At 46.5% G+C, this 26,877-nt stretch overlaps 1 protein-coding gene, 1 long non-coding RNA gene, 2 other non-coding genes and 1 pseudogene across 6 annotated transcripts in view; 1 reads left to right on the plus strand and 4 right to left on the minus strand.

Annotated features, from left to right (window-relative positions):
* Positions 1–12,484, plus strand: part of Tex2 (testis expressed 2) — a 121,107-nt gene extending 108,623 nt beyond the window's left edge. For 2 of the 3 annotated variants that reach the window (XM_028865195.2, XM_037201217.1), the window contains exons 9-12: positions 1,002–1,127; positions 2,630–2,839; positions 8,051–8,171; positions 10,833–12,484. In XM_028865195.2, the coding sequence (XP_028721028.1) occupies positions 1,002–1,127; positions 2,630–2,839; positions 8,051–8,171; positions 10,833–10,955 (580 nt within the window). In that variant the 3' untranslated portion in view covers positions 10,956–12,484. The remainder of the gene's footprint in view (positions 1–1,001; positions 1,128–2,629; positions 2,840–8,050; positions 8,172–10,832) is intronic. The other variant, XM_028865196.2, reaches the window with a different exon arrangement.
* On the minus strand, positions 5,666–6,899 carry LOC114690419 (annotated as a pseudogene).
* A 1,179-nt stretch (positions 12,485–13,663) lies between the features above and the next one.
* LOC114690509 lies at positions 13,664–13,795 on the minus strand. The gene has a single exon (XR_003734088.1). It is a non-coding gene; the product is annotated as a small nucleolar RNA SNORA76 (small nucleolar RNA).
* A 30-nt stretch (positions 13,796–13,825) lies between these two features.
* On the minus strand, positions 13,826–14,434 carry LOC114690477. The gene is made up of 2 exons (XR_003734081.2): positions 14,107–14,434; positions 13,826–13,907 (listed from the first exon to the last, which is right to left on the minus strand). It is a non-coding gene; the product is annotated as an uncharacterized LOC114690477 (long non-coding RNA).
* Positions 13,982–14,051, minus strand: LOC114690506. Its single transcript, XR_003734085.1, has one exon. It is a non-coding gene; the product is annotated as a small nucleolar RNA SNORD104 (small nucleolar RNA).
* Positions 14,435–26,877: the final 12,443 nt, after the last annotated feature.

Consider the following 26,877-nt stretch of genomic DNA (forward strand, 5'->3'; position numbering starts at 1 on the left):
TCCGGAGACAGTTACCCCGGTGGACTTCTAGTGGCCCTAGGAGGTGTCCAGGAGGACAGCAGCAGCGGGGAGGCTGATCTAAGCTGCGCTGCCTGCCTTTCCTGCCTGCGTGGTTTGCCCTGGTCAGCAAGATAGGCTGTCTTTAGTGGCATTGGTGGCTCAATAGTGCTCAGAGACTGTTTTCGCCTTCGTTCATTTCATGCCCAGCCAAGACCCCGAGCTCTAGAGATGGGCCCAGCTAGAAATGGCATGAGGAAGTAGCCACCTTGGGTAGGTCAGAAAGCACCTCAGGAGGGAACCTTGATCCCACAGCTCTGCTGGTGATCCTTCAAGCCCCACCCCTCCAGAACCCTAAAGAGTTTAGTGAAAGGCAGTGTTCTCTAAGGGGACTGAAAAGCCTGGCCTTTAAATTTGTGTTGTTCTAGAAAATTCCCCGAGTTCTCATGGCAGGTGCTTTCTTGAGTCCCTGAGACTTGTGGCTTTGCACTTTCTCTGTGACCACTCCCCCCAGGCTATGGAGCAGGGGCGGGGTAATAGATCTAATCTCACAAGGAAGGAGTCCAGTCAAAACTAATTGGAGGGGTAATTAAGCCAGAGAAAGGGACTTGCCTGTGCACCTCATCCGTGGTAAGGGACAGTCATGCCCCCAGCATTAAGCTGCCATCGTAACCCCTGCTAACGATCCATTCTTTCCATTCACACCCCCCACCCTTGGCTCCTGCATTTTATGTCCTCCATCACACTCCACCACCTGTCTCTTTGGTGCATGCTCAAAATCAACTGCAGTGGACTCAAGTCCTCTGCAGTCCTGTCAGGGGACTTGACGCCGGAGTTTCCTGAGCGAGCAGCCAATCCAAGAACTCTTGGATTCTTTCTTAGTGACATTGACAACATGTGACAGAAGTTCCTCCTTAACTCTCTATTGAGCGTGCATGAGTGTGTGCGTGCGTGCGTGCGTGCGTGCGCATGCATTCACCGACGATGACTTTCTCCCTGTTCAGTTGCAGGCCCAGGGTATACTGCCTGGCCGACAGTGATGAAGAATCCTCCAGTGCCGGCTCCTCTGAGGAAGATGATGCACCAGAGCCCAGTGCTGGAGACAAACAGCTGCTGCCCGGGGCTGAAGGGTGAGTAGATGGGGCTTCGGGGGCTCCAGAGGCTAAGGGAAGCAGCCAGGAGGCAACCAGTCTTTTCTCTCCTCTCCAAGCTTCTTCCTGCACAGAGTAAAAGGTTTCAGCATCAGCATCCTAAGAGGAGAGACTTGGGCTTTGTCTTGCAGTGTAAGTAAATATCAGAGACTTTGAAGGACAGGCTTGTCAGTAGAATTGCATCCTGGGTCTTCAGAGGATGCAAACTGCGCGTCACCTCCCCCTGGTGGCCACAGAGAGAAGGGACCCGTGCACACCACAGCCTGAGCTTCTTGCTGCGCTTCTGTGGAGCTGAGCTGCTTGGGTTATTTCTTTGGTGAATTTTGAGACTGTAGATGTCTTAGCTGCTCTTCTGGGTCGTGAACTTCATCTGGGTGCTCTCTGTGCCTGTTCCTTGGACAGTGTGATGGTCAGAGTGTGTCAAGCACCTTTCTGTAAATTATTCAAAAGGAGGTGAAGACACGTTAGAGTGCAGCATCAGGTGATTCAGAAACTTGTAAGCGAACAGCAACCTGCTCTCTGTGAGATTGCTCGGAAGGTGAGAAGAGAGCGCAGATGTCTGCACAGCGCAGTTGGTACCTCCTAGGTACCTCTAGCCCTGTTGTGTAGGGCTAGAGCTGAAACGTGGTTGTGGAGTGCTCATCCAGCATGTGCCAGGTCCCGGGCTCAGCAGCTCCCACCCCCAAACACACAGGTAGCCCTCTACACACACTGTCCACGATGTCTGAAACCACTCAGGGACCCTAGGCAAATGCTGCTTTTCTTGGCTTGCCTGCCTATCCACTCGATGCAGCTTTCCCCTTAAGTTCTAAACCTTAAAAGGAAGAGGTGAGAATTCTAAGCCCTTTGATAAGCTGCCTGGCCCTCAAAATGGGTGTGACACCACCTAACGATCGTCCGTTAGTCCCTGCCGTGTTGTCTGTCCGTGCAGGACGGCTTTCTGTGGGCTGTCTAGAGACTGGAAGGTTCCCAGCAGGACAAGGACTCATGCTGAGTCTCCGAGTGGTATGAAGGAGCCTCCTTCTCTGAGGAGGTGACTGTCCGGATGTCCACTGTGCAGCCAGAATGTTCCGTTCCGTCTAACCTGTATTCCTTCTCTAAAGTAGTAGTTCTCAACCAAGGGTAGTTTAGCCCCCACAGGAGCTAGTGTTTGATTATGTTGATGGAGAATGTTCTTGCCATCTAATCCTCAGAGGCCAAAGAGGCGGCTAAACGTCCTGTGTACACAGACAGGACGGTCCTCCTCAAACAGTGACCTGTCCAAAGTACGCATAGTGTTGCAATGGATCAGCTATGGGAGGCGAGTGCAGTCACAGGCTTGTGTTAGTCCACGCTCCGCAGGTGAAGACGCTTGCCACTGAGGCTGACAGCCTGAATTTGATCCCTCGAAACTCCCCTCCACAGGCTGTTCTCAGACACACCTCCCCACCCCCACCCCACCCCCACACACGCTAACACACCTTTGCATTCTTTGTTTGAAGGTATGTTGGAGGTCATCGAACAAGTAAAATTATGAGGTTTGTTGATAAAATTACCAAGTCAAAATATTTCCAAAAAGCAACGGAGACAGAGTTCATCAAGAAGAAGATTGAAGAAGTCTCTAATACACCCCTGCTGCTAACCGTGGAAGTGCAAGAATGTCGAGGGACCTTGGCGGTCAACATTCCACCACCCCCGACCGACCGCATATGGTATGCAGATGCCCCAAGTGATGCCCTCCATCACCATGTGACGCTAAAAGTCCCAAACTACTTAACCTCGGGACAAGAGCACTTCACACTGTTTCCATTAGACTCAAGTGTCAGTCATTAATGGCTGTATTTTCTTCCATGACTGTCTCATGTACATTTATGATGGTCTTCATATGTCAGGGAAAGTTAGGGTGAATTCGAGGTTCTGCCCTTGGTCCTCCTTTCTCTAAAGCTTGACTCATCCACTGATAATAATCCCTGCACTTTGTAGCCAGCCCTCATCTCTGCTTAGCCTGGGTTGGACCCACACCACTGGTTTAGTCCTCTCACAGCCTCTTCTTGACATTTAGTCCGGGCAGTGAGGAGCCACTCCCTGAGTGAGTGAGTGAGTGAGTGAGGCCTTGGTGTTGGGTTGGGAGGCTGGTGTGTGCACTGGGCATTGGTGGCAGGAGGCTGTCTGAGGAGGAGGTTCTGAGTGGTCCTATCACCTGGGGAATGCTGAAGATACAGACCATGGCTGGCACACTCCCCAGGATTTCAGCATTTGGCTTGGGGGTGGGGTTTACAGTGCCTAAGCCACAGTTTAAAATTGATGAATAAATTATTCACAGGCCCAGCATCTCTGTCTGTGAATCTCCATTTAAAATTGTTATTCTGCGTCCTATAAAATAGTCATAGTGTACATGGTGAGAGAATAAGAGCTCAGAGCTCTCACCACATTGTAAATGGCACTCGTGATGAAAATACAGCTCTGCAATCCAACATAGCATGGACCAGTGTGCTACACATCCTCTTGGTGTGCAGCAGGCTGAGTGGGAATGTTAGCAATACCAATGCTAGTGTTCCCAGCAAAATCAAAAATGACTTTGTAGATGTTTTTTGTTGTTTGGTTTGGTTTGGCTTGATTTACTAGACAGGGTTTCTCTGTGTTGTTTTGGTGCCTGTCCTGGAACTCTCTGTAGACCAGGCTGGCCTGGAACTCACAATGATCTGTCTGCCTCTGCCTCCTGAGTGCTGGGATTAAAGATGTGCACCACCATCGCCCAGCATTACTTTTTTTTTTTTAAAGACTTGTTAGTTTTGTTTTATGTGTACGTGCAAGTACCTGAATGTATGTATGTATGTATGTAGGTATGTATGTATGTATATTGCTCAAGGAGGCCAGAAGAGGCAGTTGGATCCCCTGGAGCTGGAGTTACAGACAGTTGTGAGCCACCATGTGGGTGCTGGGAATTGAATCTAGGTCCTCTGGCAGAGCAGTCAGTAATCTCTAGTTCCTATACTATTTTGTTGTTGTTGTTGTTGTTGTTGTTGTTTGTTTTAAGTGAATGTCAGTAAGAGGAGGAGCAACAAGATGATAGCTTGAACGCCATCCCTGGGACCCACAAGGTGGAAGGAGAGAACTGACTCCTGCAGGTTGTCCCCTGAGCTTCACACGCAGGTGTCACAGCAGCATTCCCATAGCTTTGTGTACACACACACACACACACACACACACACACACACACACAATGTTAACTTTTTTAAATAAGAAAAAAAGAAGCCCATACCCATATACTCCAGAAATAGACACTGCTAAATATCTTACTGAACAGTCTTCCAAACATTGAAAAGCTTATTCTGAAATAGAGTTGATACATTTCTTAACTGCTGAGGTTTTTTAAATTTATTTATTTTTCTATTATCAGCTTGATACAATATAAATTCTTATCCTAATAGTGAAATGTTTGATTGAGGCTTGCCCAGTAATTAAGACCAAAACTTATTATAAGCCACAGTCATCCTAGGGTCCCCCCTGTTATATAGCCTCCCTGGTTCTGTGGGTTGCAGTCTAATTGTTCTTTGCTTTATATCTAGTATCCACTTATGAGTGAGTACATACCATGTTTGTCCTTCTGGGTTTGGGTTTCCTCACTCAGGATGATATTTTCTAGTTCCATCCATTTGCCTGCAAATTTCATGCTGTCATTGTTTTTCTCTGCTGAGTAGTACTCCATTGTGTATATGTACCACATTTTCTTAATCCATTCTTCAGTTGATGGGCATCTAGGTTGTTTCCAGGTTCTGGCTATTACAAATTTAACTGCTGAATTTTAGTAGAGCGGGTCATCTGCGTTAGAAAACTTGCTTGGCATGTTCAGGGCCCTTGGTTCCATCCTTCACACCACAAAAACATAGCCACAACAGATACAATAGGAACATTCTAGCAATTTGATGTTTTTACAGTGTTTCTATAACATTGTCAATGACATTCAAGTTTTAGATAGTTTGATAACACTCTGTCTTGTCTAGACTTTTTTTTAACTTTATTAAAATACTGAGTTTATTTCACATGTATATATTTTTTCTTTTTCTTTTTTCTTTTTTTGTTATATTTTGTTTTGTTTTTTTGAGACAGGTTTTCTCGGTGTAGCCTTGGCTGTCCTGGAACTCTCTCTGTAGATTAGGCTGGTCTCAACTTGGAGATCCTCTTGCCTCTGCTTCCCAAGTGCTGGGATCAAAGGTGTGTGCCACCACCGCCCGGCTCACACATATATTTTTGTCTCCCCAGCATTCCCATGTCTGGCCACCACTACGACTATGTCTGATCATAACATTCCATTGATAGTTACAACCAAATAGAGAATAGAGTTCCATCCTTGAAAACTGAACAGGAATTTTAGATAACACATTCTTGGCAATGGAACCTGGACAGCATTTGTCAGGCATAATGGGGAAATCTCCTTATAGAACGACAGCCAGATATCAACTGCTACATAAGTGAATAAGGTGGGAGATTTCAAGCTGTTTAAATCATTTTATTTATTTATTTATTTATTTATTTTAAATATTTATTTATTTATTTATTTATTGTTTTTCCAGGCAGGGTTTCACTGTGTAGCCCTGGCTGTCCTGGAACTCACTCTGTAGACCAGGCTGGTCTCAAACTGACAGAGATCCGCCTGTTTCTGCCTCCTGAGTGCTGGGATTAAAGGCATGGGCCACAACAGCCTACCATAAGCCATTTTTAAAAATAAGTTATTTATTTTTATTTCATGTGCATTAGTGTTTTGCCTACATAATGTCTGTGTGAGGGTTCCAGGTCCCCTGGAACTGGAGTCATAGACAGTTGTGAGCTGCTTGTGGGTGCTAAGAATTGAACCCGGGTCCTCTAGAAGATCAGCCACTGCCCTTAACTGCTGAGTCATCTCTTCAGCCCCTTAAACTGTTTTCTTAAAGAGACTTTCTCTTCTGCCAGGGGTCTCAAGGAGGCTCCTGGTCAGTCATCTGGAAGCCATTCTTCTCAGGCTCGGTGAACTTGCCTTCCACTTTGGGGAGAGATCCACCTTTTTCTATACTTACCGAATTTACTTTTATGTCTTCTACAGAACTAGGTCCTTTTGGTGTTTTAGGAATTTTCCCCCTGTTTTTTTGAAGGATTCTTAGCCTCTTGATCTTGGTGTTGATGGTTTTAAGTCTTTTTTTCCATTCTGGTTTGATTTTTGTGTGTTTTTTGGCTGGAGGATCTCATTCAAATTCTTCCCTGGAGGTTTTTCTTCAGTTGCCTCCTCTTCCTCCTCCTCCTCTCCATCACTGTTGTCATCTTCATCAAGTCTCACTTTTCCTGTGGACCCTTGTTCCCACTTCCAGGGGCAGATCACTTTGTATACATACGTAAGAGTTTGACATCCTCCTCCTCGTCTTCTGACTCTGTGTCTCCCTCTACAGCTACTTGGTGCTGTCCACTGATGTACACAGGCCCTGAACCACAGTTCAGCCTGGAGACCACAGCTGGTGTCACTTCAAAGCCCCCAGGGGGAACTTGGTCGCACAGACCTTTTCACGGTTGCCTGTGTCGCTTTGAGTGGACTGTCTTCCTAATCCATTGCCTCTGTGTGCTTCGCCCAGCCCTGAATGGATGGTTGTCATGGTGACTGATGCTCACTTTCATCATTATCTTCCTTAAAGTGATCGTCTTCGTCGGCCTTCACAGCTGACGAGATAGTTGTGGCTCATGTCCATGTCCATCGAACTTCCTGAGATGGAGGAGGCACATACTCTGGTGTGAGGGAAGCTGGACAGAGATAACTGCCATTTTTCCTCAGGACAGACTCACAGAATAGAATCACATCAGGGAGTAGACTTCTCTGTCCCCTGTTTTTAGTCAGGGTCTTTGATCTTCAAACTGGGATCTTCCTGCCTCAGCCTCCTAAGTGCTGGGATTACAAGTGTGTGCCACCACACTCCAATTGTCTGGACACTTTGCCAATATATCTGAGTGCCAGTCTGCTCTGGTGGGAAGGCATAAAGAGCACGACACAACAGCTTGAGGTAGCACACGCCTGTGACTGTAGCACTCGGGAGACAAAGGAGGATTCTGAGAGTTCTGAGCCAGCCTGGCCTTCATAACAAGACTGTGAGAAAAAGCAGTCTGTCGACATTCTCTGCTGCGTATACTTAGGAGAGTGCCATCTCTCGGGGATGGCATTCAGAAGAAGACTGTATTTGTCAAAAGTTTTGAAAAAAAATATATGTATATACATACATACACACACACACACATGTTGGCTTTTGTAATGAGCATATCTTCTATTAAAAATACAAAGAAAGAGCCAAGCAGTGGTGGCGCACGCCTTTTATCCCAGCACTTGGGAGGCAGAGGCAGACAGATCTCTGTGAGTTAAAAGCCAGCCTGGACTACCAAGTGAGTTCCAGAACAGGTAAGACTGTTACACAGAGAAACTGTCTTGAAAAAAAGAAAAAAGTTATTGCCATTTTAGGGTAATCAAAACCCAAAAGGCAATGCCCAGTTCCTGGCCTTCTGCAGTGTCTCTAGGCTCTCCTCCATTGTCAGTACTGGTCAGACTCCATCAGAGCCCCGAAACGTCCAGCAAACATCGGTGTTCAGAGCTCACACTTGCTGTGCTGAGTAGGTATGGGGCGGTTCAGAACTGGAGAGCATTTGAGTGACGAACCCTGTGCCAGTGAGCGGTCCGGGGTGCCAGTGAGCGGTCAGTGGTGCCAGTGAGCGGTCTGTGGTGCCAGTGAGCGGTCAGTGGTGCCAGTGAGCGGTCAGTGGTGCCAGTGAGCGGTATGTGGTGCCAGTGAGCGGTCAGTGGTGCCAGTGAGCGGTCTGTGGTGCCAGTGAGCGATCTGTGGTGCCAGTGAGCGGTCTGTGGTGCCAGTGCTTGCCAAATGTTCTCAAATGTGGTTACTGTCTTCTTCAAAAAGGTATGGTTTCCGGAAGCCACCGTACGTGGAGCTGAAAGCTCGGCCAAAGCTTGGAGAGAGAGAAGTGACTTTGGTTCATGTGACGGAGTGGATAGAGAAGAAACTGGAGCAAGAATTTCAGGTAGAGCTGCCGTATCTCATGTTTCCCACCGAGTATAAACACACTGGGTGGAATGGAGGATCTGGATTTCATCTGGGTCCAGATCCTCTTCGAGAACTGGATGGAAGCCACGACCATCATCCTTAGGTTGAAAACACCTGTCTTCAGACTTGGGCGTGTCGTTTTAATTATGGTTTCAAAGGCCCTGAAGCTTTCCCACAAACTAGACTCAGAGGAAACACAGCAGCTGTGGTCAGAGGCAAGATGATGGTGTCCTGTACCAGTGAGTCTGCAGAGACTCTCCAGGATTCGCCTTTGCCCCCTATGAAGTCAGGAGCAGGCTGGCCAGTGATGCCCAGCTGGGGGCCAGGAAAGATGTTCTCTGCCTCTGTTGTATTTGCCTTACTTTGTTCAGTTAACTTTCAAGGAAACGTGTGTGCCAGAGACAACTGTCTTGGACGTCCAAAATCAATCAGGCCTCCCCTAAGTAACTCCTAAGCCAGAGCTCACCCTCCAAATCTGCCTCCTGCCCCCAAGGTAGTAGTAGCAGCATAGCAGAGGCCCTGGGAATGGGCTATCTCTATCAAATTGTGATTAGATTTTTGCTTTGTTTTACTTGGTTGTGGTGCTGGGGTTCAAACCTAGGGCCATTCATATGCTAAGCAAGCATTCGACCACTGGTCCACCCTACCCTACCCCAGCCACTTGATCAAATATTTGAAGCATTGACTGTCCTAAAGGTTTTTTTTTTTTTTAAAGATTTAATTATTATGTATATAGAAGAGGGTGCCAGATCTCATTACAGATGGTTGTGAGCCACCATGTGGGTGCTGGGAATTTAACTCAGGACCTCTGGAAGAGCAGTCAGTGCTCTCAACCTCTAAGCCATCTCTCCAGCCCCCATGTCCTAAAGTTTTATAGAAACCAGGCATGGTGACACATGCCTTTAATCCCAGCACTGGTGGATCTCTGTGAGTTCAAGGCTAGATTGGTCTACAGAGTAAGTTCCAGGACAGCCTCAAGAGACCATCTCAAATATTTAAGAAAAACAAAGTTTATGGGTTAGCAAATGGTTTATTTACTTAGTCATGATTTCTCCCTTGAAGAATACTTCATTATTTTTCATTGGTATATTTTAAGGGGGGGGTGTGTGTGTGCATGTGCACGCACGTGCAGGTGGATGTTTGTGCCTATGGAGGCCAGAGGTCAACCTTAGCTGTTATTCCTCAGGTACTACCCACCTTGTATTTTGAAACAATCTCTCACTGGCCTGGAACTGGACAGCAGGTAGTCTAGACCGGCTGGCCAAGGAGCCCCAGGGATCTGTCTGGCTCCCCAATGCTGGGTTGCCCAACTTCTGCATGGGTTCTGGTGACCGGATCCCAGTCCCCATGCTTGCAGGGACAGCCCTTCACCGAATGAGATGTCTCCCCGATCCCTTGGAGTTTTGTGTGAAGGGCAGAAGACAACCTGCAGTCAGGTCTCGCTTTCCACCACGAGAGCGTCAGTGGTTCAACTCAGGTCACCAGACTTGGACAGCAAGCCCCTGCACCTGCTTAACCATCCTACTGGCCCTTTTGTCTTTTTAAAAACGATTACTGTTGTCAGCCGGTTGGGGGTGGGGCATGCCTCTGTGAGTTCCAGGACAGCCAGAGCTGTTATACAGAGAAACCCTGTCTCAACAAACAAGCAAACAAAACAAAACAACTATTACTGTTTAAAAGCTACTAATAAATAGTTTCTGATAAAAGCCTACTATTTTCACCAGATGGAAAAATGCTTTAAACCTAGTGAGGGGGAAAACTTCATGCCTTCGGGTTTTCCACTTTTCTTACATCCCTGGGTCTTATTATCATTTGAGTGGATCACTTTTTTGGGGGGTCTTGGAGTACACAGACCAAAGGAAGGAGGGGAGGACAGAGATTGGTACTGGAGACAGGTTGGGAAACTGAGGCTGACCGCTGGCCCTGCTGTGGTGCCTGCCGTGTGCTTTCTTGTTTCTCGAAGGGTATTGCTGAAGATCAAATGCATCATCAGAATCCACACACAGTTATAAACAGTGTACAAAGAACAATTCTGTGTACCACTGATCATCCTTGGGGCAGTCACCATATTAGGATTTTTTTTTTTTTTCATATGTAGCTCTACATGGTTTCGATGTGGAAAACTCAGCCTACATTTGTGTTAGGATTTAAAAGGATGAATTCACTTGGAATATATCCTGGACATAGTGATTTTGAAATACTGCATTAACATTGTTAAATATTTCTTACATAGTTAATGTATGCACTTGAAACTGAGGACCCTTGCCTCAAAGCAGACACACTAGGTTCTTCCTGTATTCGTGCTCTGGTGTACCTCTTGGCTCTTTCTGAGCTCAAGTATGGAGGAGCAGGCCATTTAGTAAAGTTCTTGCTACACAAGCCTGAGGCTCTGAATTAAAAACTGCAGCATCCACATAAAATCCCAGTGCTGGGACTTGCCGGCCAGCAAGTCTTGTCACATTGATTAGCTCTGAGTTCAGTGAAAGACTTTTGTCTCACAAAATAAGGTGGGATGAAATTGAAGACGTACACATATGCTGACAGCATGGTAGAACTTGTTTGGATGTATAGGAAAATTTCATATATGAAAGGAGGGCAGTTGCCTGACATGTGGCTGTTCTTTAATCTCTCTCTACAGAAAGTTTTTGTCATGCCAAACATGGATGATGTTTATATCCCTATAATGCACTCGGCCATGGACCCTCGCTCCACTTCCTGCCTCCTGAAAGACCCCCCTGTGGAGGCCTCTGACCAGCTGTGATGGGTGAAAATGGGACATTGCCAGTATGAGACCTAGCTTGAGGTGTGGGGTTTGTGGCTGCCATCTGTGCTGTGGGGCTGGCCTTTACTGGTCCACAGCCACTGTCTCTTAAAGGACTGCTTCTGCCCTCTGCCTGCGGTGCCCATTCCACTGTGAGGTGGCGTTCCCCGCACCCAGTGACTGGTGTCTGGTTGTCTGTTGCGAAGCTTGGACTGGCAAAGGAGACTGGAAGAACCATCGTGGCGGAGCCAGAAGTTACAGCTGACTAACACCGTGGCTTGCTTTTTTTTTTTTTTTTTAAGTCTACCAGGTTTTGTGGCAGCAAGAGTACATTTGGATCAAGCTGTACAACTGGAAGCCTCCCCCTTGCCTCTTGATTCCTCCAAAGCTTTTCCTCAGGCAGCTGGTGCACAATGGAACACTTTTCCACTCTACACTTTGTACGCATGATTGCAGCCCTCCACACTTGAAGAATGTCACTGTGGTAACCTGTGTGGAGTGTGGTTTTGTGAGCCATTTCATTGGTGGTAAAGATAGGCATAGCAACTCTTTTTCATATTCAATTGTGCATTTTTGGAAGCAAGTAGCCATAGGACACACACCCACAAACACACTTACTTTCAGCTGGGGCGGGGACAGTGGGTTTCGTGTGAACATCAGGCAAAGCCATGAGATCAAACCATCCCAAATGAGGTACAATCGCCTTGCTTCTAATCAATCCTGATAATTCCCCGGAGACATGACCATGTGTGACAATATCACACACTGCACACAATGACTGATTGTTCCTCCCTGGTACTGATGGAATGGGGCCAGAAAGCCGGAGCCAAGCTGTTCTTTTCTGGTTTCCTGTGTGGGATGGGAGGGCCCTACTCATCTAACTGGTTTGGGAGGTTTGTGGGAGTCCCCTTCTCTGATGGCCAGAGGAGGACTGTTTACTTCCTAGTCAGCGTCAAGCACTACATTTCCACGTGCACTTGTGACCTTTCTTTAATGTTGCCAACTTAAGTTTGTGCATTGTGTCAGAATGTTTAGTTTACAAATTGGGGCTCTAATTGCATAATTTGCTTTGAGAAGACCTAATACAATTTTGTTCAAAGCTGCATCCAATATCAAAATTACCTTGGGTAACTTTTGATAATTTAATGTCCGTGGACAGAGCTAATAGTGTTTTTTTTTTTTTTTAAACAGCACCTTGCCTGAAGATGACTTTAAAGAAATTAATATATTAAAAAATTATATTTGAACCTTTGATTATTTTAATTATCCCATTAAAACATGACAAATTATTTGATCATTCCAGTCAGTGTAGTGCCCTAATTACTCATTGTATAGGCCAGTTCGCCTATCAGAGTCCACATTGTCCTGTTCACTGTTCCTTTCTGTGCAGTAGCAACTGAAGGTGAAAGACTAGATAGAAGAAGCACTACAGTGTAAAGAGACTACACGACTGTACCGTCGCACTTAAAATAGTACGTGGGGACTTACAATCGCATTGTTCACAAAATAAACATCTCATTCAAACACCAGATAAGCATCTGTTATTTATAGAAAAGCCCATAAAAGTGGAACACTGGGGCCCTCAGGCTGGCTATATCCACCCTCCTAGACCACAGCTATGTTGAGGTGGGAATGCCACTGAGTTATCAGCCTACCCTTATGGGGTAAAATGAGGGACTAATCTTGTTTTCTAGTTAAACTGGCCTTGGGACCGGCTCCCCTAAGCTTGCTTTCTGTTGACTGGTTTCAGCTTATCCGAGATGAGGCTCAGCTGCCTCATTAAGATGCAGTGCAGGCCTGTTCCTATTAGAACCATGCTGACCTTGGAATCAGGGGATGTGGCGATCCCTAACTGGGGCTCACAATTATTCAGTTAGTTCTCTGTGCATTCCCCCCCCCCAATGCCTGTGCACTTTCTAAGTGTAAGGGCTCCTCGGCTGACAAATGCCCCGTATTCAGTCATCATATCCCTAATTCTAATTTATATATATATATATATATATATATATATATATATTTGTTTTTGTTTTTTTCGAGAAGGGTTTCTCTGTGGAGCTTTGCGCCTTTTCTGGGACTCACTTGGTAGCCCAGGCTGGCCTCGAACTCAGAGATCCACCTGGCTCTGCCTCCCGAGTGCTGGGATTAAAGGCGTGTGCCACCACCGCCCGGCCACCCTAATTCTAATTTAAGCTAACCCGACAATTTAGCTTGCCTAAAGCTTCAATAGAATGTTTTCTTACTGTCGGGAGCACTAAGAACTCTGTAGCAGAGCGGTGGTGGGGCACACCTTTAATACCAAACGCTAAGGCAGGCGCACAGCCACGGCTATAATAGTGAGACCGTATCAGAAATTCCCTATAGCATCACTGGGCATTCTCCGTTATTCAAACGCCAGTTTTGATGTACTAGTGCACACCATTTGGCTTTACCAGCTCGGGCCTATTTGCTAGTCAAACACTGACCCCTCCTGACCTTGACTCCCCTAGGGGGCCTCGCCTAGCTACTACTTTGCCTCCCTCCCCCGCCGCCTCAACACCCAAGTGCCACAGATGACTATACACCCCCAGGTCCAATCCTGATAGGCCAGACAGATCTCAATTATCGCCCAACAGGTCCGCCCTTACTCCAAAGCCACGTTAGATCTTGCATACGCCGCCTGCAAACTGCCTTCTCTCGACCCCAAAGAGCCTTGTGGCAGGCTGGTTTCGGCCTGTACCTAGCAGTTAAAAGGGCCGCCCGCGATGGGCAGGCGGCCCCAGTTATGCGCTAGCAATTGCTATGGCGCCGCAGCTTAACCCCCGGCGCCACGAGAAAGGACGCCGGGGGCTCAAAGGCAGCGCGTGGGGGACAGTGACACACGGACACCAGCCTTAGAGTCAAACACACTTTATTCAGAGGCTTGGGGGAAGGGTGGAGAGGTCCACGCTGTCTGCTGTCCTCCACCGGGCAGATCTGAAAGAGAAGCCGAGAGTGAGGAGGGGATGGAGGCTGGCGGGTCCCGCCATTCCCCGCTGCCGCGGCAGTCGGCTCAGACTCGGATTCGCATCACCCGGATCAGCAGTCTAACGCGTGCTTTGTATGGAGTGTCATCACTGCCGGCCGCCCACCCACAAACGGTGCAGCCCCTCGGCCCGCGGGAAGAAGACATTACCTTCGCCGTCGGCCGGTCGCTAAGAGGCAGAAATGGTCGCGAGACCTTAACTTAAAGAAGGCTTTCCGGAAGTTGTTGGGCGGGCTCTTGCGATACTGACCAATGGGAACCCAGTTTTATTGTCCTGCGCACAGGAGCGATCGGCTCATTGGTCTTGCTTTCTGAGTCCTCCAGAGTGTAGAAAGGTCACACGCCAACCATGGAGCTGGGAGAAACCGGCAGTTTGCAAGCTGCGGGCTCGCGGCTTCCGGATTTTTTTTTTTTTTACAACTCAGTTCGGGGTCTGTAATTAGCGCACCCCTTAGCAGTAAGCCGACCCTCGCAAGTAAAAACGTGATGTGTTTCAGGTATTCTGTCCCAGCAGCCAGGTGGAGGGTGAAAATGAGCCTAAAGCACTCGGGCGGTAGAAGGAGCTTAGACGGTGTCTGTGAACGAATCCTGATTTTGTGATGAATTGGGTCATTTAACCCTTCCTGGTCCTCAGTTCCTGACTAACCTCCCACAGCCCTGCGTGATGACTCATCCATAATCCCAGCACTTGAGGTTTAAACGCCCAGTTTAAAATCTTTATTTCGTATATTGTGTGTTTGGTGGAAAGCGTGTGTATCGATACCAAAGCTGGTGAGGATGCAGAGCGACAGAGCTTTGCTACCGTTACTTATGTTTGGGAGTACAGAATGGGATAGCCATTTTGGAAAAGGAGTTGAACAGTTTCTTATAAACATCCACATGCCATGTGATCCATTAATCCCTGGAAATTTACTCAATACAAATTAAGGCTTGTATGCACATAAGAGCTCATAGGTAATTGTAAATAGCAACATTATTCAAAAGCCCTACCCCCAACTGGGAACACGCCAAGGCTCTTCAATGTGTAAATTTTTTTTAAAGTTTTTTTTTCTTTTTAAGATTTATTTATTTATTATGTATACAGCATATATGACTGCAGGCCAGAAGAGGGCACCAGATCTCATTACAGGTGGTTGTGAAGCACCATGTGGTTGCTGGGAATTGAACTCAGGACCTCTGGAAGAGCAGTCAGTGCTCTTAACCTCTGAGCCATCTCTCCAGCCCTCAATGTGTAAATCTAAGCTAATTATGTTGTCTGTACAATCAAAAGCTACTTGACAAAACACAATAGTCCTTTGATAGATGTGATTCTTAGAAGTTTCTAGAGATCTTTGCCGGCTGAGTCATCTCACCTGAACCTTTTTTTCTTCAGAAAAGATCTTACTTGGACAACCCAAACTGGTCTTGAATTCATAATCTTGCCTCAGCCTCCTGAGTGCTGGGAATCAGGAGTGTGCTCACCACATCCAAGGAGATTTATCATTTTTGGCTTTATTGATATTCTCAATATTTATATTGATATCTTTGTTTTTTTGAACTTCTTATCTCTAGAGTTACAATTACAGGTATGTTCCAACCCCTGACTCTTCTAGTTTCTTTTTCGTCTTCTTTTTTTTTTTTTAAAATTTTGGTTTCTCAAGATAGTCTTTCTCTATGTAGTCCTGACTGTCCCAGAACTCACTCTGTAGACCAGGCTGGTCTCAAACTCAAAAGATCCACCTGCCTCTGTCTCCTAAGTGATGGTGTTAAATGTGTGTGTCACCATGCCTGCCTTGTTTCTTTTCTTTTTCTTTAATATTTATCTCTCTCTCTCTCTCTTTCTCTCTCTCTCTATCTGTATTTATTTATTTATTTATTTATTTATTTATTTATTTATTTATTTATTTATTATGTTTACAATGTTCTGCCTGCATGCTAGAAGAGGGCACTAGATCTCATTATAAATGGTTGTGAGCCAACATGGGGTTGCTGGGAATGGAACTCAGGTCCTCTGGAAGAGCAGCCAGTGCTCTTAACCTCTGAGCCATCTCTCCAGCCCAGCCTGCCTAGTTTCTTAAAATAGATTCTTAGATTATTAATGAGGACCTTTCTTCTCTTCTAACAACCCATTAAAAACTATACTTTTCACACTAAGGATTGCTTTAGAGGCATCCCACAGATTATATTTTGTTTTCATTAATATTTGGCTTGAAATGTTTCCCAGTTTTCGTTGCGATTTTTCTCTTTTACTCATGGGCTATTTAGAAGAGGGTTATTAGCTGGGTAAAGTGATACACGTCCACAAAACCAGCACTTGTTTGATGGAGGTGGGAGGATCAGAAATTCAAGATCAGTCTGAGTTACTTATGGAGTTCAAGGCCAGGCTGGGCTACATGAGAATCTGCCTCATAAAAAGTTAGGGGCTGGAGAGATGCCCAGTGGTTACACATGAGTTGAGTTCCCAGCACCCACATCAACAGCTGGCAACTGCTTGTAACTCCGCTTCCAGAGGATCTGATGCACTCTTCTAGCCTTCCCAGTGGTGTGGGTGGGCACACCAGTGACTTACAGCGGGCATTTGGGTATTACACAGATTTGCCTCTACAGATAGGAAACCTGGAGGGCCTTGGTTAGGTAGTCCTGGTTCTGGATCCTTTGTGAAGTTTCCATCAGATGGCCACCTTCCTCTGAAGGCTTGTTAGGAGGTCAGCTGTCATTTTCCAGACTTATTTAATTGTCCAGCACATGGTCTATTTTGTGTATTTGTTGCTGTTGAGGGTAATGTTCCACAAGTAGCTTGTAGACCAAGGCATTGCTGGTGTTATTCACATCTCCAGCAGGAGTGAATCTCCAGCAGTGGGGCAATATTGCCACTTACGGGCAATGCCTGGAGGTAATTTGGCTTTTTACAAAGAGGAAGGCTGTCACTGACACCTGTCGGGTTGTGGTGTGGGCTGAGTTGTGTCCTCCAGAGAGAACTTCAGGGTCTTTATCGATGTCATAAGTTAGAATGGCCCCTAATGTGGTATGACACTCTTCTGGTAAGAAGAGAGGAACTCAGAGACGAACAAGAAGATAGCCATTTGAGGATAAAGGATGCTGGAGAGGTATTCCTACAAGCCAAGGGATAACAGGGGTGCCCAGAAGCTAGAAGAAGCAGAAGACGGTCTTCCCCCAGAGGATTCCAGGGGAGCCTGGCATTACTGGCCCTTTTGTTTCAGACTTCTGGCCTGTATAACTATGAAAGAAATGGCTATTATTTTTTGTTTTGTTGAGCCCAAGTCTCATAGCCCACACTGGTCTCAAATTCTTTATGAAGCCAAACTCCCAAGCGCTGAGATTAAAGGTGTGTATCACTATATCCAGCTCTCTATTTTATTTTGTAATTTTATCTTATTTGTATTACTCTTTGTGTATATGTGTGTGTTTGCATGTGTGGTGGTCTGATTGTGTGTGTGTGTGTGTGGTGCCCATGGCATAGAGTGTGTGTGTAAATCAGAGGAGACCTTTGTGGAGTCAGTCCTCTCCTTGTCCCTTTATAAGGTGTGGTGGTTTGAGTGAGAACGGCCCCCATAGGTTCATATGTTTGAATGCTTGGTCCACAGTTGATGGAACTGTTTGGGAAGGTTTAGGAGGTATGGCCTTTTTGGAAGAGGTGTGTTGTGGGGAGAGGGGGACACACATGGGACTTTGAGGTTTCAAAAGGCTACACTGGGTGTTCTTTTTCTCCCTCTCCCCCTCCCTCCCGCTTTCTGTGCCCCCCTCACTCTCCCTTTTGTCTGTGGATCAGGATACAAAGCTCTTAGCTTCTCAGCTGCTGCTCCAGGGCCATGCCTGTCTGCCTCCTGCCATGATGGTCTTGAACTAATAATTCTCTAAAACTGTAAGCACACCCAGTTAAATGGTTTATTTTCTAAGAGTTGCCTTGGTCATGGTGTCTCTTCACAGCAACAGAACAGAAACTAAAAGATACGGGTTCCAGGGATCAAACTGAGGTGCTCAGGCTTGTGTGGCAAGCACCTCTACCCACTGAGGCATCTTGCTGTTATTGTAAAACATCTGGTTTTGAGCACTTCTTGTAGCATCCCTAGGAAATGAATATAGGTGGAGACCAGAGGGACCAAGGAACATCCACAGTGCACAGGACTGCTTCTGCTACAGTCCCAGGATTATCTGACTAATTAAAAAAAAGTAAAATTTAAAATAAACCTGGCCCAAAAATGTCGATAGTACAGAGACCGAAAAACCCTGTCTTCTACCTCTGGGTTCTCTTCTACCAGCAAACTAGAGAATGTCGAAATCTAATGGCGTTTTGTTTCATTGTTGCCCATCAGTTGTGTCTGGCTTGGCTTTGTTCTCAAGTTCAACTTAAGGTATTTACACATTTAGGATTGTTATGTTTTATTCATAAGTGGGTTCTTTCATCATAGTGAAATGTCCCTGTTAATTCAAAGCTAGTTCATCTGATATCAGCATAACCTTCCCAGTCCTGCCCCCGCCACCCCCAAGCCTTTGTTATGTAGCCCAGGCCAGTCTTGAACTCATGTGTAGCCCATGTTGACCTCCTACATTAGCCTCTCCAGGGCTAGGATTGCAGGTGTGTGCTGCCATGCCTGACCTGCTCTCCTTCGGGAAGTTTTTGTAGGTCCTGTCTTTCTCTGTCTTTTGACTTTTAGCCTCCTTCATATTTATGTTTGAATTTTAATACCTGTAAATATAATTGAGTCTTGAAGTTTTGAGGGTTTTTTGTTTTAGTTTGGCATGTCTACCTTTTAAAAAAAGAAGATAAATTTTATTTTATGTGTGTGGTTGTTTTGCCTACATGTATGTCTGGTGCACCACCTGTCTGCAGTGCCTACAGAGGCCAGAAGAAGGTGTTGGATCCCCTAAAACTGGAGTTATAGACAGTTGTAAGTTTCTAAGTGGGTGCTGGGAATTGAACCCAGGTTCTCTGGAAGAGCCATGGTTTCTCTTAACCATTGAGCCATCTCTCCAGCCCCCAGGTCTGCCTTTTAGCTGGTATATGTAGACCATTTACATATTTTTAGTAGCTTTACTGAAAAACAACTTACATACCACATACAACCTACCCATTTAGAATAACCCAGTGGCTTTGCTATATGAACGAAGTTAGGCATCATTACCATTATTAACTTTAGAATGTCTTCATTAGCCCAGAAAGAACCCTATGCCCTGATCATTATGTCTCAACTTCCTCATCCGCTCCTCCAGCCCTAAGCATCCACTTGCCTACCTTCTGTCTTGATCTCCTTGAGCCCTTTATGTGAACAGGATGGTAAGAATGTGAACCTTGCAGGGCAGTGGTGGTGCACGCCTTTAATTCCAGCACTTGGGAGGCAGAGGCAGGCAGATCTTTGTGAGTTCAAGGCCAGCCTGGTCTACAGAGCAAGATCCAGGAAAGGCACAAAGCTACACAGAGAAACCCTATCTCAAAAAAAAAACCAAAAAAAAAGAAAAAAAAAAGAATGTGAACCTTTAGACTGGTTTCTTTTACTTTACCTTTTCTCTTCTTCCTTTTTTCCCTCAGGACAGGGTTTCTCTGTGTAGCTCTGGCTGTCCTGGAACTTGCTCTGTAGACCAGGCTGGCCTCAAACTCAGAGGTCCTCCTGCCTCTGCCTCCCAAGTGCTGGCATCAAAGGTGTGCGCCGCCGCCGCCGCCGCCACCACCACCACCACCACCACCACCACCACCACCACCACTTGGCTTTACTTAACATTTTCAAGATTACAGTCTTGTACTTTATGTCAATATTTCATCCATCTTGATTGCCAAATAGTATTACATGAAGTGGATATACCACTTTTTCTGTTTGTTTTTTGTTGTGTGTGTGAGGGGGTGGTACAGACAGGGAGAGAGGCGACACTTGTAAAAACTCACGCCGTGGCACATGGATGAGAGAGCAACCTCAGGTGTCATTCCTTGTCTTCCATCTTGTTTGAGACAAGGCCTTTCATTTGCCGCTTTGTATGACGGGCTAGCTGGCCATGGGCTTGTGAGGATTTTCTTGCCTCAGCCTCCCATCTTGACACAGGAGCATCAGTTACAGATGTGTAACATCGTGGCTAGCTTTACGTGGGCTCTGGGGATCTGAACTCGGGTCCTCGAATGTGAGCAACCAGTGCTTTACCCATTGAGTCCTCCCCTCAGCCCCATACCAGCTTTTGTTTACCGTGGGTGGTGAACATTTGGACTGCTCCATTCTGGGGAAATATTATGAATGACAGGAAGTCCTGGGTTTCACTCCCAACACTGCATAAACATGCTGAGGTAGTGCAAGCCTGTCATCCCAACACTCAGGAGGTGGAAACAGGAGGAAGAGAAGTTCAAGAGCATCCTTTGCTACATACGGAATCTGAGGCCAGCCCCAGCTAGAGACTCTAAAACAATAACAATCAACTAAGGTTTAGGTCTTTTCCATAAGATTTATTACTTTTCTATGTGATATGTCTGTGGCGGGGAGGGGATACCGTGGGTAGGGGGTGAGTGGTGTGTGTGTGTATGTGTGTGTGTGTGTGTGTGTGTATGTGTGTGTGTGTGTTTAGGTGTGTGGGTGTGATATGTCTGTGGCGGGGAGGGGATACTGTGGGTAGGGGGTGAGTGGTGTGTGTGTGTGTGTGTGTGTGTGTGTGTGTGTGTGTGTGTTTAAGTGTGTGGGTGCCCGAAGTCTCAAAGGAAGGAAAATAGCCAGGAGTCCGGAAGAAGCCAGAAAATGGCCATATCCGAGAAGGAAATGTTCAAACCCTTTTAAACAGCCTGGAACGAAACAGTGACCCACAGGAAAACAGTATGAAAGCAGACCTCTGCAGAGTTTTTACTAGAGGAAGGATGTTTGTGAGCCATCCAAGAGAAGTTTCCAAAACGTTCTACGGAATTAGGTGAGATATCAGGGGATTAGGAGGACTGGGCAGTGAGGAAATGGAGATGTTTTGGGAGGATGGTCACTCCATCCTGGCACTGCGTTGGACCCAAGGCCACTAATACGGTATAGTTCTCTGCCATGGCATCATAGCCTTGGCACAAACGGGTGTGAACCCAACAGCTCCGAAGCAAGTGAGCAAATAACCAGTTTGGATGAGCCTAAGCTGCCCCCTGAGGAAGCCGGGCTTGGCTGACGTCCCCAGCCAGCTGGCTGCCATCTTTTCACAGTCTTTTGCACAGCTCCAAGAGGAGATGGGCAGGCTTGGACTGCGGTTTCAGACAAAGCTCATCGTCCCCACTTGTTTGGGCAAACTTGTGTCTGCTCTTAGTGTAGGTTGCTTTCAGCTGTGGTTCCGCCGACCACGGATCAGAATTATTTGGGTTTTTTAAAAATTCAGCTGTGTTGAACATATCCAGGCTATTTTTTTTTCATGGTTTTCCCAAATCATGCCCCATACTGTGCAATAGATATCACAGGTTACATAGGGATAACTTAGGTCTTAGGAGGATATCAGGAGGCTATGCATAGCACATACAAATGTGATGCCATTTTATTAATATAGAAGGGATTTGAATGGGATTTTGGTGTCTTTAGATGTATGGGCTTCTGAAGCCAATCTTCCCAAATATAGAGGGAATATTCCAGGAACTGGAATGGTTGATATTCCAGGAACTGCCCGCTTGGCCCACTGTCTTCTAACTACAGTTACAGCACACATAACAGGACATTGCCATAATACTGTGGGCATGGGGCAAGCATAGCAGCAGTGAGGTGGTTTATCAAGTAAAGGTGCCTGCTGCCAAGTCTGGTAACCTGAGTTCAGTCCCCAGAACCCACAAGGTAGAAGGAGGGAACTGACTCCTGCCAGTTATCCTCTGCCATCCACAAGAGGCATGCACACCACCCCATAAATAAATACAAGGAAAAAAAAAAAGGCCAGGCAGTGGTGGCTCACGCCTTTAATCCCAGCACTTGGGAGTCAGAGGCAGGCAGGATCTCTGTGAGTTCGAGGCCAGCCTGGTCTACAGAGGGAGTTCCAGCACAGCCAGGACTGTTACACAGAGAAACCCTGTCTCAAAAAAACAAAACCAAAACAACAACAAAAAGAATACCAGCTAGGTACGAGTGGAACTGGGCGTAGCTTCCATCATCGAATCTAAACAAAGCTCTGAAGTGAAGTAAATATCTGAGTTCTTGTTTGATTTTAGGTTGTCTTTGTTTGGTTAATTCTTGTTTTATTTTTCTGATTTTTTTAGACACATGATGTAGCTCTGGCTGTTGTAGAACTCACTCTGTAGACCACACGGGCCTTGAGCTCACAGAGATCCTCTTACTTCTGCTCTTGAGTGCTGATATTAAAGGCCTAGGTCATCATTCCCAGTTTGGTGGGTTGTTTTTGAAGTAGCGTTTCATATGGCCCAAACTGGCCTCTTAACTTGTAATGTGCTTGAGGGTAGCTGGAATCCTGATCCTCCTGTCTCGCCCTCCCAGTGTTGGGGTTATAGGTATGAGCCACCAACCCTTGCTGATCCGTGGGTCCTAACTAGGTTCTGCCTTTTTCCAGTTGTATTACTTACTGGGCTGTTGGCCTTTCTAGGTTTTAATGTATCTTCTGGTATTTGCTTGTCTTTGAGACAGTTTTGCCCTGTGGCCCAGGCTGACCTTGACCTTATCTATGTAGTCAAGGTTGGCCTCAAACTCTCAGCAGTCCCCCTGCCAAATGATGAGATTACAGGCATGTGCCACCATGCCCAGGCTTATTGTATCCTCAGTAAACTGCTTCCACTTAATACCTAACTGAAAGAACTGTTGCACAAGATGACCCTAAAGGCAGGTGTGTGCACATTTCCAAATAACAGCAAACAATAAGAAGCAGCATTGATGAGACTTAGCACTCCTGTGCCCAGCAGGCAGCTCAGTGGTAGAGTGTTTGCCTGGCATACTCTTAGGGATTGATCCCCAGCACAGAAGAAAGCGGGGTGGCCAGAGAAAGTGGGAAGGAATGAGCAGGGGTGAGAGCAAACTTTTGCAGTCTAAGAAGGTGCGAACAGTAGTGACAGATTGGACACTGGGTATCATCTTGTAACTAACAGTGCTTAGAACTACGGCGCTGCTCTTTCAGTCCTGTTATCTTAGAAGAAGGGCCACTAGATCAAGCACACCCAGCAACAGCAGCTTTTAATTTCCTTTAAACCGCACAATAGGAAGAAGGCACATCTTTTGATTGTTACATCATTTTATTTAACCCATGGCTACCCCACAAATACCATAAATTCAGGACTGTCGAGACAACAGCTTGGAAGTCGCTTTTAAAAAATTGATTTGGGCCGGGCGGTGGCAGCACATACCTTTATCTCAGCACTCGGGAGGCAGACGCAGGTCTATCTCTGTGAGTTTGAGGCCAGCCTGGTCTACAGAGCTATTTCCAGGACACCCAGGGCTACACAGAGAAACCCTGTCTCAAAAACAACAACAACAACAACAACAAAAAGCAAAACAAAAATTCCTGGAAATCTAAGTCATGACTTCTTCCTTCCTCTAGAGGGCAGCATTTGCTAAAATAAACACTAAGGATTCCCTGCAGGGGGTTAACACTGGCTCTCTGCAGTGAGCTGGCCCCATTCTGCTGCCTCCATTCACCTGTGCAAAGGGTAAAACGCACAGATTTCTAAACTCTGCCCTACACGTGCTGAATCGGTAAGGAAGGAGTCACAAAAGGAGTTGGAAATAGGTTTTTTTAAAAACTCCAAGAAAATAAAATTAATATTTGGTTAATTCACTTCCTCTTGTCTCCCCAGACATACCTAAGTCTTCTGTCAATCTTTCTTCAATCTACTGTGTGCAAATGTGTGTGTGTGTGTGTGTGTGTGTGTGTGTGTGTGTGTGTGTGTGTTGTATATTTATCTGTGTGGCCTATGAGACTATAACCTTAACCTTTAAAAAATGTAATTATGTTTATTTCTGTGTGTGTGTGTGTGTGTGTGTATGTGTGTGTGTGTGTCCTTGTGTGGGCATGCATGCCACAGTGTGCATATGGAGGTGAGAGGACAACTTTTGGGAGTCAGTTTTTTCTTCCCACCATGTGGATTCTGGAGATTGAAGTCTGGTTGGTGGTCAGGCTTGACAGCCCAGTACCTTTGCCTGCTGACCCATCTCATTTTGACCTTTAAAAATGGGGATTATTTAATAAGACTCCAGAAAGATTGTTTACTGTCTATTTTCTGGACTTTAGATGGGCAAGTCTATTTCAGAGAAGCCCTAAAATATTTCAATTTTTATATTTGTCAGCGATGCCAACTTTTGATTTAACATAAGTAAAATGTTGTTTCGGGCTGCATGTGACTGTGGAGCAAGATTCTGGCAACTCGACCATAAATGAAACCCAGCACTTGTCAGTCTGAATTGCCAGTCAAGCAGGTAGGCTGGTTTAAGCCTAAGAACAATTCGGTGGTGCAGAGATTTCGAGAGAACGTGTAGCAGAGCAATCAAAGCCGACCTCAACACGGCATGAATATTCCTGCCCGGCTCCTGGTCCTTGGGTGATTTCTGTTTGTTTCGGAATCTTTAAAGATGATGTATGAGTCAGATTGAGGTCACCCTTCCTTTTTGTGTTCCATCTGCTACCTTTACGGGGTCACTGTGACATTTTGAATTGTCAAAGAGTTCCAGCACGGCAAGTCCCGCTCCTTGCTCCTAGACCTTTCCCCCAGCCCTTTGTATTTTGAGGTAGTGTTTCACGTAGCCCAGGCTGGCCTCAAACTCACTGTACAGTTGAGGTTGGCCTTGAACTCCTAATCCTCTCCCTCCTAAATGCTGGCATAACAGTTCTGTTCCATCATCCCAGCTCTACCCCTAGATTTATTATGTTGGAAGAAATGCACAGGAGAAGGACTATGAAGGCAGTCTTTTGTTTTTTCAAAATCTATTTGTGTGTCTGTGTGTACATGAGTGTAGATGCCCACAGAGGCCAGGGATGTCAGATGCCCCTAGAGTGGTCTGATATGGGTGATGGGACTTGAACTTGAGTCCTCTGGGAAAGCAGTACTGTGCTTAACTGCTAAACCGTTTTTCTAGCCCCAAAACAGTTTTTCTCAATCAAGCTTAAAAAAAAAAAAAAAAAAAAAAGGTTTATTACTTTGTGATGTGTGAATGTATGAGTGTGGGTTCGAATGTGCCACAATATGCACGTAGAGGTGAGAGGACAACTTCCAGGAGGGCCACCTCTCATTTCCCCAGTAGTTATGGGTCACTGAACTCAGCTTGTCAGGCTTGGACATCTTTATCTGCTGAGTGTGAGCCATTCTTACTGGCTCCAAGTTCCTTTATTTGAAACCTCAAGCACATGGTCTTACAGATCCTGTCATCAGCTTGCAGTCTGGACATGTCATCAGTCACTGAAGTGTTCCTCCCCAGTTCAGGGCTCCGGGTGCTCCGTGGCTACCTGGGCCACCATGCTCAGGAGGGTTGGGACTTCTAGCCCCTCTATATCTCTCTGCCAATCCCAAACCCCAAACTTATTTGCATTGAGACCTGTGGGTAACACTTCAAATTGTGTCTGCTGCCTTCAAAATTGCCAGGATTCCCCCTCTCAAGCTTTCTGCATTCTGCAGTATGATAGGAATTGCCCCAGGTTGGGGGTGGTGGTGGAGGTGAGACTAGGAAGTCTTACCACAGGATTTGCTTTTCCTAGGGACAGTTCTGTTATAGTTGGATAGAGTTGACCCAAAGCACACACACACTGAACACTTAGTTCCCCCCCATCATAAACAACACACATACACTGCTGTTTGTTTTTTGTTTTTTTTTTCCCTAGGATTACATTTTCCCTCAAAAAACCTGAAATTTACCACGTGCTGTCAAAGCAGCAAGACAGGAAAAAGATGAGAGAATTTGTCCCTGCTTCCCTCCCTGGGTGGTCCCAGGTAGCTCAGGCTGGTCTTCACTAGATAGCCAAGGATTACTTTGAACCTTCCAATCCACTTCCAGAGTGCTGGGATTACAGGTCTGGGCCAACACACCCAGTTTTTAGAGACCTGGAGATGGAGCCCAGGGCCTCATGTATGCTACACAAGACTGCCAACTGAGGTACACCCCAGCAACTCGTTTTTTCTACTAGAATAATAAGTAATCTACTTTGTCCTTGTGCTCCAAATGTTAGCTTTTCTCATTATAAACAAGTTCTCCCCTCCCTCTTCCAGCTCAGAGGAGGGCAGCTTGGGACCCAGTGATGAAACAACTTGCTGGTCTCGTTAATTCTGGTTAATAACCCACAAACCTTAAATAGACCTTGGAGTCCTCAGCCCACCCACACCCTCCAAAGAGTTGTGACACATGTCATCTCAGGCTTCACCAGGCCACATCTACAAAGGTCACGTAAACACACATGCACAAGGAGCCACATGATTTCCTCCTTAAAATTTTTGGTGAATGACTTGGCTGCGGTTCATACCGTGGGGAACGGATGGCTGCGGGACATGAATTGGGGGGAATTCCTGAGGGCAAGGCAAGGCAAGAAAGGGGCCTTAGGACTGGATGAGGCACAGCTGGAGGACCCTCCGCAGTGAACTCTGAGGCGGCAGCTCAGGGCCGCCAGCCGCTGAAACCCTTGCTCCAGGGGTCGCCTAGGCAACCCTAGTAAGTGGTTGCTGGCAGCCGGGAGAGTTGTTGGGCATCTTCTTCCAGAGCAAGCCTCACGCCGTGGGTCCTTCGTCAGGCGAGTGGGGCCTCCGGTGCGGTGGCAGATGTCATTTTTCCTTGGCCTGCGGACAAGTTTATCTCTCCGAAAGCACAGCGCCCACAAATACCGAAAGCCCAGAGTTCCTCTCGGCCTCTAGCACCCAAGGGCAGAAGGCAGCCCCAAGCTAGCCCGGCCTTGGCCTCGGTCTACCCCGCCCTCTCACGGTGGCCACGCCCCCAAACCAGCGTAGGCTCCTCCCCATCCAGACAGTGACCCCGCCTTCTGCGGGCTCCGCCCTCCGGACCGCCCTTCAGCCCGCCCCGA

Source organism: Peromyscus leucopus, chromosome 8b (assembly GCF_004664715.2).
Source record: "Peromyscus leucopus breed LL Stock chromosome 8b, UCI_PerLeu_2.1, whole genome shotgun sequence".
Lineage (NCBI taxonomy): Eukaryota > Metazoa > Chordata > Mammalia > Rodentia > Cricetidae > Peromyscus > Peromyscus leucopus.